Source organism: Brassica oleracea, chromosome C2 (assembly GCF_000695525.1).
Source record: "Brassica oleracea var. oleracea cultivar TO1000 chromosome C2, BOL, whole genome shotgun sequence".
NCBI classification, from domain to species: Eukaryota; Viridiplantae; Streptophyta; class Magnoliopsida; order Brassicales; family Brassicaceae; genus Brassica; species Brassica oleracea.
Genome location: NC_027749.1, coordinates 7,891,333 through 7,903,477, shown reverse-complemented (window position 1 = coordinate 7,903,477; position 12,145 = coordinate 7,891,333). Strand labels below are relative to the sequence as shown.

Genomic DNA, 12,145 nt, shown 5'->3' with positions numbered 1-12,145 from the left:
GGGGGGGGGGGGGGGAAGTTCAAAGTGTCAACTAGATTTAACCATATCCATGGTTTTATGGACATTAATAAGCTTAGGATCCTCTATTTATCAAAGAAAAAAAAAAGGAAGGAAGAAACACAGGTCTTGGACTCTTTGGTGAATGGTTCGAAGTTCGAACTGACAAGACAAACATATATTTTAGATCATCTATATGTATTGGTGGATTTTTTTTTTTTTGATCAACTATATGTATTGGTGGAATTTCTCAAATAGAGTTTATGATCCAAATAATAGTAATATTTATAATTAGTTATTCAATCAAGGTTTACTAATATTAATATTTATAATTAGTTACCCAATGATCCATATTTTGAAAAGCCTATTTCAGTAACGAGCTTTCACTGACCCGATTATTCCGGAGAACCAGGACCAAAACCGTAGTTTGCGTTCAGGTTTGGCTGTAATTTATTCCCTTGTCCAAAAATAGGTGTACACTTGTCATCATACCCTTAGATATAGGTTCTAGCGAAGAACGACCGGCCAAGGATATTTTAGCATTCGAGCGATATAAAGGAAAGTTCATTTGATATTTTCAGAAATTTTGAACCTATTCAGGACAGGTGCTTCAGGATCTCTTCGTCGTTGAATCCACCAGGTGATTGACTGATTACCTTTTGTTATTTGGCATTTTAGGATCAATTTTGGTTTACTTCCATCGAAATTGATAAGACACACCGAAATGTCTAGTAGGTTTTAGAATAATCTGCTTGGATGTGTTGTAAATCATTTAAATTTCAAAAAATGTGTAAATCATTTTCATTTAACATGGCTCGTTTTTATTAAACATTCTTTAAAATTTTATACTGCTTTGAGAGTTTTCATGGCATAAATGATTGATAACGAATTGAATGTATGGATTTAAAAATAGTTTATTTCGAACAGGATTTACGAATAGTTTAATGGAATTTACAATCAAAAAGGTATTGGACGTGGCCATAAGTAGTATGTTCAATAGGAATTTACGTGGCCATGGATTCGGTTATGAAAATATTCAATTTTTACAAAGAATCATTTTTGCGACCAAAAATGTTTTTGTTACCTAGTCTTGATTTATATACAGATAGAACTTCAAGATGGCTGACGGTGAAGATATTCAACCACTTGTTTGTGATAATGGAACCGGAATGGTTAAGGTAAAGTTTCTCTAAATGATATGTGTCACATGACTATATACCAGAAAATACTTAAGCAAGTTATTATGGTGTAGGCGGGGTTTGCGGGTGATGATGCACCAAGAGCGGTTTTCCCGAGCATTGTAGGCCGCCCTCGTCACACGGGTGTGATGGTTGGGATGGGACAAAAGGATGCTTATGTTGGAGACGAGGCTCAGTCAAAACGTGGTATCTTGACTCTCAAATACCCAATTGAGCATGGAATTGTTAACAATTGGGATGACATGGAGAAGATTTGGCATCACACTTTCTATAACGAGCTTCGTGTCGCCCCTGAAGAACATCCGGTTCTCTTAACCGAAGCTCCTCTTAATCCGAAAGCTAACCGTGAGAAGATGACTCAGATCATGTTTGAGACATTCAATGCTCCAGCTATGTATGTTGCCATTCAAGCTGTTCTCTCACTCTATGCCAGTGGTCGTACAACTGGTAATTAATTTTCTGAGCTATTGCATTAGTTCAGTTAGGTTTATGCTTGATGAATTCACTATTGATTGGTCTTAGGTTAGGGCATTGAACCAGTCTGTTTTGTATCGAAAAAACTTTAGTGTATTTTATTTCTAGTGTGTATAAAATATAATGATTTTAGGTTTATTTGGTTTGGTTACATTCGCTTTGTTTTGTTTTATTCTGGTATTTCGTTTGGCTTAATACTAATTCCAGTATACTGGATTATTTTCTAGTTTCTCTATTTATGTTTTGGCTTGGGTAAAAACATTGTAACTTTTCTATTAGATATGGATTTTTTAAATCAAACTCGGTTTTAATGGTCACCCTTTTTGCAATTTTTGATTTAGGTATTGTTTTGGACTCTGGAGATGGTGTGAGCCACACGGTACCAATCTACGAGGGTTACGCTCTTCCACACGCAATCTTACGTCTTGACCTAGCGGGTCGTGACCTAACCGATTACCTTATGAAAATCCTGACAGAGCGTGGCTACTCCTTCACCACGACTGCTGAACGTGAAATCGTTAGAGACATGAAAGAGAAGCTTTCTTACATTGCTCTAGACTATGAACAAGAGCTAGAGACTTCCAACACAAGCTCTTCCGTTGATAAAAGCTTCGAGCTTCCTGACGGACAAGTGATAACTATTGGAGCAGAGCGATTCCGGTGCCCAGAAGTTCTTTTCCAGCCATCAATGATTGGAATGGAAAATCCAGGAATCCATGAAACCACATATAACTCTATCATGAAATGTGATGTGGATATCAGGAAAGATTTGTATGGGAACATTGTGCTAAGTGGTGGAACCACGATGTTTGGTGGGATTGGTGATAGAATGAGCAAAGAGATTACGGCCTTGGCTCCCAGTAGTATGAAGATTAAGGTTGTGGCTCCACCGGAGAGGAAGTACAGTGTTTGGATCGGTGGTTCTATATTGGCTTCACTCAGCACTTTCCAACAGGTAAAAACATTTTAAACATAATCAACATTTTTTTAATATTAACATTTTAAACATTTTCTCTGTGGTATAAATATTGCTATGTAAATTTATAGATGTGGATTGCGAAAGCGGAGTACGACGAATCTGGACCGTCAATTGTGCATAGAAAGTGCTTCTAATCACAACTCATGAGAAGGATATCCGAACTAAAAGAAAATGATAAAAAGAAAAACTTTAAAAAAAATTGATTTTTTTCTACCAATTGCAATTTTTGTTTATATAATCACCATTCTATGCAAATTGTTCTTTGTAATTTTGATTTGAAGCAACTCAACCAAAGTCAGTAAAATTCTTTAATAATTACGTATATCACACCAATAGTGTTTTTTTTATTGTTTTTTTTTATTTTGATTCAAAACAATTCTCTCAAATAGTTTTTTTTTTTAAGTTTTTGTTTCAAAAAGGTTTTCAAAAAAGAAAATGACCTAAAAAGTTTCATTAAAGAAGCAAAATATTATTGGAAAAATTGTTTTTATAGACAAAAAAATAAAGACATTGTCCCATTAGACTAATTTCAAATTTGGTCCATTTTTTTCTATAATGCCCTTTTTATTTATAAAAATAAATCAAATAAATAGTTTTACAAACCAAAAAAATTAGGAAAAATAGGAATTACATTGTAAATACCTATACCAATTTAGAGGTATTTGTTTTTGTTCTAAAAATGTTTAAATAAAAATTTCAAATTTCGTTCTACGGACTATAGAATGTACATTCTACAAAGTAGAAAATAAAATCCACATTTTTTCATTAGATCTACAATGATTAAAATATGTCTTCCACGTTTTTCAATAAATGTACTAAAGTTAGAATACTAAGTTAGAATACAAAATCTACGAAAATAACAGTAATCTAAAAATATTTAGAATACACATTCCGCGCTTAGCATACAATTCTAAAATATGTAGAACCTACAATCTACACATTACATAAAATCTAAAAGCTGTAGAAATCGATTTCTAACGGGTTAACTATATTTTACACATAGTAGAATGCAGATTCTACGGATAAGTATGAGCAGTTCCGAAAATATGGGAAGTAGATTTTTGAAAATATTTGGAAATATTTTGTTTCCATTTAAAAAAAAAATCGATTTTTTGCACAAAAAAAAAACCTGGCTACGTCTTCTTTGAACACGTGTCTACCCCTTCAATAACCCCTTGATTTTTGACAAAAAATTTCACAAAAAATTCTCAAAGTGTCTTCCATGATTCATATCTATGCCTATTATGGGGTGTGGGAATTGGTTTTGTCTATTTGGTTTTATTAGGCCAAACCAGAGACAGTTGAGAAAGTGTCTAAGATCGTCAAGAAGCAGCTATCACTCGAAGACGATCAAAGGGTCGTTGGAGAAACCAAATTCACCGATATTGGAGCTGATTCTATTGACACGGTAATTCATCGAAAATTCTCTTATGTGAATACATAACTTGTTGAGTTTTTTTAAATACTGCTTAACGGAGTGTTTTTTTGCAGGTTTAGATAGTGATGGGCTTAGAGGAAGAGTTTCACATCGAAATGGCTGAAGAGAAATCACAGAAGATTCAGTGGAGGAAGCTGCTGAGCTCATTGATGACCTCGTGCAAGCCAAGAAGTAATTTAGTATAAGAGAGTGCAATCCAAGAAGTAATTTAGTATAAGAGATCCGACTATCTGAGGCTTTGTGTTTGTTGTTTTCATAATCTTTCAGTCATTTTCTTTTAATATGTCAAGTAAAGCGACTCTTTGCTAGTACTGTATGCCATGGATCTCTCTATTTGTCGACTGAAACTTTTGGTTACACATGAAGCCTTGTTCTTTTCATTTCTTAAATCGAAATGCCAAATGCGAGATTAGGCAAAATGCGTGCAAGAGAGAGAGAGATAGAAGTTCCTTATATCACTCATGTATAGGGAGTCTTGTATTAACACGTACATAAGTCAAAGAGTAGGCCCTAAGATGACAATTTGTAAACAATCTTTTTCACATTGTGTATATAGGTTCTTATTATTCCCAATCGGGGTCAAAGAATCCAACATCGTTCATCTCTGAATAGTAGACATTCTCCATGTTCAGATCTTCCTCCTGCATCAAAACCAGCACCAAATCATTTGAACATTGCAATAATCACATGCCTAGAGGGATGCTTTGATGTAAACGAGTTAAGAAACATTTTGGGATAAACATGAAGAGACATGAGTGTAAACGAGTTAAGAAACTGTCCTAAGCTATAGAAGGTGGGATTAACAGAGATCAAACACGGTTCAACAACATACAAAGAAGACACAACATTGTGAAAAATCTAATCTATAAACAATCCCGAAAGGTAACAAGAACACAAACATACATGATAATCAAGAAACAAGACACAACAAAGCTAACAGAGACCAAACAAGAACACAAACACATAAAAAAAACACCTACATTCTTAAATCGATTCACAAGAACACAAGAACATATACATAAACACTAATCTATATGCTTTTTACAGAGACTAACCACGATCAAAACACATGCAAAGAAGAATAAAAAAAAATTTCATACCATGAAAACAAATTAGGACTGAAAAGTGTGTATGTTAACTTCGATTTGGATGGGAGAAGAACTGAAGAAGAGATTACGCCGGAGACGAAGAGAGTATGCCGGAGCCACGAGATTATACCGGAGAAGAAGAGACTTATGTCGGACCCGGAGAGATTTGAGTCGGTGTCTGGTTGACTAGTGACGATATGACCTGTAATTTTGATGGGAGAAGAAGAGATTAATAATAGATTAGGCCGGAGAAACAAAGCTCAGTGATTTCAATTTCAAGGAAACAAAGCTTTTGAATGTTAAGGAACTTATCAAGGATAAAAACTGGAGAAGAACGACGTGGATGTAGATTCCGACCGACGGAGGAGACGGAGGAGGCGATGTTGGATGGCTCCGAGCTCGATGAGACAGAGGAGACGCGAAAATATTAAATTAATCATCCCCTTTTCTATTTTTTTGTAACGTATAATAAATAATAAACTAAATTAATTTGTTACCTTTAATTAAGTTAATTTAAGGTTATAATAGGCAATTACGAAAATATTAGCCTAATGAGACAATTATATTTTGGGATTAGTCTAATGGGACAATGTCTCTATTTTTTTGCTCTAAAAAAGCAATTTTCCCAATATTATTCTACTATTTGCTTAATGAGATATATAAATGTTAAAAAATAAAAATAAAAATAATAAAAATTATGTTTTATAATTTTAATTTTTTTGAAATTTTTTGAAATTTTATTTTGCTATTTTTTTAGAAAAAAATCTTTTTAAAGTTTGTGCTTTTGAGACTATTTTTATAATTTTTATTTTTAAATTTTAATATTTATTTTCTATTTTTTTAATTTTAAACCTCACTCTCAAAACCCACCGTTAACTCTAAACCTAAAGTCGGTTAGTTAGCCCTAGAGAAATATATTTACTATTTGATAAAGTTTATTTTGGACTATTTGTTGGAGTCTCTTTTTATGAAAAAAAAACAAAAAAAAAAGGAGTATCCTAAGCAATTCTTCTTTAATTAATCTCCTACCAATTATATTTAGCTTTCAAAATTTTCCTCTCGCACTGTGAATTTGCAAGGAAATAATTAAAAAATGATTAACTTGAGACAACTATCATGTCTTGGTTAATGAATCTATATTATTAAAAGAGAAGTACCTATTTGAAAATATTTTTTCTTCGTTAATTAAATTCTCTATTTTTTTCTTGTCTTTTTCAGTTGCATTTATGAAATATCCTAAAACGAATAAAACTGTCTAATTTATTACTTGTCTTTTCAGTTACATTAATGAAATATGCTTAAATGAATTTAAACTTCCTATTTTATTGTTTGTCTTTTTCAGTTACCTTAATGATAATCACATGGGTTTCTTAATAAGGTCTTTTAACATAATTGGGTTATGGACATTTAATTTTTATCTTTATCTCAAAACAAAAAATATAAATAATTTATTATTAATAAAACATCTAAAATTATTTACATAAATCAGCTGTTTTTATATGTTAAATTCTTCATATAAGTTTAAAAAATCATTGTATTTTCTTTAAATATGTATAAATAATTTACAATCTTTTATGCCATACTAAGGCATTATATAATATTTCTTCATATTTTACATTCATAACCATTGTTTTTATATATCGTATACAATTCTCTAATTACGTGCATATGTTCAATTTGTTTATATGATATCGACTATTCGTCATAAATCAATGATTTAAGATCTAAAAAAAATAATTTACTTAATGAATATAATATATTAAATATTACAAATACATCATTTAGTTAATTAAATAATCAAAAACCGTAAATTATCCGCTCAGGATCTAGTGAAAGAGTTAACAAACAAGACGGTTCGGTACAGTGCGGGTAGCAATACAGATAAGAGTGATTTTAGTATTATTCGATTTCGGTTTTTAACTTTGACTGAACTCGAAACCCCAGAAACAGAGAGCACGAATCACATCGAAGCATCGAGATCTCTAACTAACTCCCATGTCAATCTCCACACCGTCGGATCACGTAACCCAACCCGGATCTATCCCCGGCGACTTCCCTCCCGACCCGCTTCTCTCCACCGGCTCCTTCATCTCCTCCCCCACCCCCGCCGCCGACGGAGCCCTAGGAAGCAGCGCGACGCAGCCGCCGGTTCAGGGAGGAAGCGAAGCAATCGGGATGTCAGATCAGGTGAATCCATCGCCGGCTAACTCGGAATCGAAGTCGCGGAAGCGTTCGGCGCCGTTAGACAACAGCTGGCTGCCACCTGGCTGGAGAGTCGAAGATAAGGTTCGAGCCTCCGGCGCTACAGCTGGTTCCGTGGACAAGGTATATATATATCAAATCTCATCTCCAAAAGTGCCGCGTCGTAGCTCGAATTGTGGATTCTTAGTTTGAAGTGTGTTCTTGTAATAGATGTGTGTTAATGTGCTAAGGCCGTTATAAATTTGATTATCGTTAGCTAGATTCCTCTGGTGGGATCCACTTTAGGTAAAGATTGTCATTGATGATTTGTAACGTCCAATGCAGAGATTGATTTTGTTAAAGAGTTATTATGACATACTATTGTGTATTATTCTGTTTTTTTTTTTTTTTTGTAGTACTATCTCGAACCAATCACAGGACGTAAGTTTCGGTCCAGGACCGAAGTACTCTACTACTTGGAACATGGAACCACCCCTAAGAAAGGAAGCAAGAAAGCAAAGAACACTGGTTCCAGTTCAGACGTGAGTTTAAAGTTTGAACCTTTCGCATTTTTCATACTCGTGATTACTTATGGCATCTTGTATTTGCAGCATTTGGAAGGCAAAGGAAGGAACAAATCCAGCAGAAAGGCTAAAGAGACGCCGGCATTGTCTCCGTTGAACTTTGATTTTGAGAATCCACCAGAGGAGGTAAGCTGGTGTATGGGAAACGCAGGAGAAGAAGCTTGGACACCTTTTGTTGGGGAGGGCAAGGTTCAAGATTCAGTGAGACGAGATTGGTGCACTGCGTTTACAGTTATCACTACCAAAAACCCAAGTAGATGATTGATTACAAGGTGGCGATTTTTTTGGGTTGTTGCATGATATGATTGCATCTATTATAAGATTAACGGAGAGTTGTAGGGTTATTTTGACTGGGTGATTTTTTTTTTTGCTTAGTATTCACATGATTTTAGTTAAGTTGTACTGTAATATGATAATGGGATATACATATCTGTGTTTGCCTTTGACAAGTTATGGACATCATTTTTTGACTAGTAAAAGATGAAGACTTTATTTAGTGCCGAAGCTTTTCTTCTCGGACACTTGGACATGGAACTTTTCAATGTTCCAAAGTCTTGTTCGTCTACGAAATGCTAGCAACTCTTATACCGAAATACAATTGGACTAATTGGTTTAATACTCTAATAGTGTGCCAAGCTATAGACAAGAATCCATGCGATCTGCAGACCAACATATGAAATACATTCTGTTACCAAGAAGAGAGTAAGTGATGCGAAGAGACCCTCTCGGTATTATACTTACATAACTTTTCAGACAATTCTAGACTTTTTGGTTTCTTTAGTTATAGTGGTCAACATTAATTTGCATGATCAATCTTTATTTGATATCTATATTGTATCAATCTTTTACATTATACTGCATTATTTTTTGGATCTAAAAAACTCATACTTTACTTGATATCTATATTGTATCAATCTTTTACATTATACTGCATTACTTTTTTTCCTTTACTTGTATATGAATTTTCTCTTCAAATAACATATCTCCACTGGAATATTTTCTTTGAAGACAAAGATAAAATTCACTGGCACGATTGATTAATCTTCCTAAATTCCCACGAAACTCAACATGAAAATAACACCACAAAATCACCACATAGAAGAAAAATCCATGGGTAAATAAAACCAAACATATCATCACAAATAAAACCGTGCGAGTGACATGCAAGTTTCCGAAAACAACAGGACTTTACGAACATAACCAACTTTACGTAAAGCAAACGAAGCTCAAAAAATCTTGGCCCAAGAGCAAAGGCCATGCACTCATTGCCTTACCTCACCATGCAGGGGTGGAGCTACAACATGGATAGAGGCGGAAGCTGACCCAGTATATTTAAGGATTTTATTTACTTAGCTGAATATTTAGTTGATCTTTAGTAAATTAGTAATATTTTGCCATTATTCCCCCATTAACTAAGAAATTAAATTGTTTTGATGCCCCCATAGCCTACATTTTTTTGGCTCCAGGTCTGACTTAGACTATCACCGATGTATATTTCTATATTTTCCTTTAAAATAAAATTTTTTATTATAGTGGTGATTTTGCTTCAATGTATGACTCTATTTTTATAGAATTTCTCTATTTTAAAGGAATACATAGCAAAATCTTACTTTTGTCTCTATATTTAGAGATGAAAATAGTAATTTTCTATAATTTCTTCCTAAAAATAGAGAAACTCTATTATAAAGACATACATCAGAGCAAATTCACATCTATAATAGAGTTTTTCTAATTTAGGATAAAAATAGAGATGAAAATATAGGTGGATCGGAGATGGTCTTACTCATATGTCGTCATTCTTCTTCTTCTTTGATACTATGTTGTTGTCTAACTAATTAATGTTATACATTATTTATTAAGTGATTGCTTATGTGTTTCCACCACAATCATTAAAAAAAAATAGTGACACGGCCGATTAAAAATGATGACATAGATCATATCTAATTATGATGTGGTCTAACACAATTACGACACAAAGTTTAATTATAGAAATTCACATATAAAATAATAATTATATGGTAAACTTAGATAAATATTAAAACATTCATTTATTTAATAAGTAGTTTATATATTTTCAATGTTTCTAAATGAGAAATCATCCATATATGGTAAAACTGCAAAAAGACATTTCATTGTATACTTATATTTACATGATTACATTGTTCTATATATTGTTTATGTTTGTGATTTTTTCAAAAATATAAATAAAAATTGATTTATATTATACCATTTAAAATGTTTTACAATATAATATGTAAATAAATTGTGCTTTATATTATAGCATTTATAATATTTTAAAATCTAAAAATAATTTATTTCTTGCAAAATAATATGTGCTTCATATTTTCAAAAAATTTATATTTTTTAAACATATGTTTCAAAGAATATAGTATTGCTATTAAAATTTTGTGCCATTATCATTTTCCTTATAAATAATATAATATTAATTTTAAAAATTTATTACATGATGTTAAAATTATTGTAACATGATCAATTTATTATAGATATTTACATTTTGACAAGATTTTTAGACATTTTAATAATCTTAATATCATATCAAAGATTAAAATTTATATAAATATTTTTGTGTATATTTAAATACGTAAATTTATAGTTAAGTTTATTACTCAATGTGAAGATAAGCCTATAATCAATTTTCTAAATAAAATTTAGTTGCAATAAAATAATTTAATGGAGTGATCATCATTCAATTCATTAGGTTTAATTAATATTTTATAAGTTAATGTTTTAAGCTAAAACAAAAAACATTAAGTTTTATTTTAATTTTAAAATGAAATAAAATATTATATAAATTATTTTTAAAATATATGAAAAATAATTTTATTAAATTAAACTAATTTAAATACAATCAGAGAAGAAATTAAACTAATCAAAACTACAAATGATTACTTTATATTTTTAAAATTAATGAACTTCAAACTAAATGTAATGGAAAATACAATTCTTTTATTTTTCGAATAAAATAATTTTAAAAAATATTATTTATGCGCTTTGTGTAGAAAACTATCTAGTAATTTGATATTTAGACGTTAGTACAGCTTTATATTATTATTCTATTAGCTATATTTTTTATTGATCATGATTTTATTTTAAAAGAGAGTACTTAATATTGTTTCAAACCTAATAATACTTGATTTATTCATTGAAATATTTAATTTTAAAAGAGAGTACTTAATATTGTTTCAAACCTAATAATACTTGTTTTGGATACTTCAAAATCAATAATATATTTTAAAAACATTATAAATTCTTTTGTATATTGAAATTTCTTATAATAGATGTCATATCTTTTCTGAAAATAACTTATATTCGGTAGAATAATTATAAGCGAAGCAAGTCATAGTTTTAAGGTTTGACTTCTCTACGCCCCCCAAACTACTTAAACCCACAGTCAATCCCCCTATACTTTTAAGCTCTTCTCCTAACCCCCACAAAATTAAATGATTCATCAAATATCCACCTAAACTATTTATTTCAAGTTAATTACACATTTTTTCTTATATAAGAGTACATGCGTTTAGAAATTAAAAACGCGTTTAAAAATAACGATTCCCCTTTATCCGATCCAAAATTTTTTTTTTTGATCCATGATCCACACAAAAAGACCCGACACGTTAATAGAAAAAATCTACGCTAACAAACCCTACCTTACACGTACACCTTAAATAACCTTACGCCACTCTCGTAAAGCACATGTATCGAATTGGAGAAAGACAGAGCTACTAGGTGAAGGTTCTATTTATTAAAGATGGAGAATAAGGCACGCATAAACTAAGGAAGGATGGTGACTTATGAATGTTCTTATAACAAACCAAATCTATGAATGATGACTTTTGGGAGTTTTAATAATTCTTGTTTAGTTTTGTGTCTTATGGTTATTTTAATAACTTTGTGATCCTATAAATGATGTTTTCTGAGAATTTTTAGTAAACCATTTTTCCTTGTGTTGACTTTGAATATTTTCCTTTATACGAAAAATTATATTAGACGTTGTCTACGATGAATCCAGAGGATGACATGTGAACATCACTAAAAGAAAACAGCGACATACTCAGGAAAAAAATCGTCGGTATGTCGTCGGAATAATGTTATTCCGACGACATACCGACGAAACAAGTCCTCGGAAATAACTCCTCGGAAATTCATTTTTCCTCGGAAATCCCTCGGAATTTTCCGACGGAATT

The 12,145-nt window shown here is 31.7% G+C and overlaps 2 protein-coding genes and 1 pseudogene across 3 annotated transcripts; all 3 read left to right on the top strand.

Annotated features, from left to right (window-relative positions):
* Nucleotides 1-576: 576 nt before the first annotated feature.
* LOC106322848 (actin-12-like) lies at nt 577-2,942 on the top strand. 2 transcript variants are annotated; one of them, XM_013760991.1, is made up of 5 exons: nt 577-637; nt 1,103-1,175; nt 1,250-1,643; nt 2,012-2,625; nt 2,718-2,942. In XM_013760991.1, exons 2-5 carry the CDS (start codon nt 1,116-1,118, stop codon nt 2,781-2,783), a joined length of 1,134 nt encoding a protein of 377 aa, XP_013616445.1. In that variant the 5' UTR covers nt 577-637; nt 1,103-1,115; the 3' UTR covers nt 2,784-2,942. The 2 variants fall into 2 exon arrangements, with proteins under 2 accessions (XP_013616445.1, XP_013616446.1); XM_013760992.1 differs by having other exon boundaries at nt 595-637; nt 1,107-1,175.
* Nucleotides 2,943-3,436: 494 nt separating this feature from the next.
* Nucleotides 3,437-4,262, top strand: LOC106323337 (annotated as a pseudogene).
* A 2,767-nt stretch (nt 4,263-7,029) lies between these two features.
* LOC106324807 (methyl-CpG-binding domain-containing protein 6-like) lies at nt 7,030-8,444 on the top strand. The gene is made up of 3 exons (XM_013762791.1): nt 7,030-7,500; nt 7,773-7,898; nt 7,968-8,444. The coding sequence occupies exons 1-3, from the start codon at nt 7,171-7,173 to the stop codon at nt 8,199-8,201; spliced, it is 690 nt and encodes a 229-aa protein (XP_013618245.1). The 5' UTR covers nt 7,030-7,170; the 3' UTR covers nt 8,202-8,444.
* Nucleotides 8,445-12,145: the final 3,701 nt, after the last annotated feature.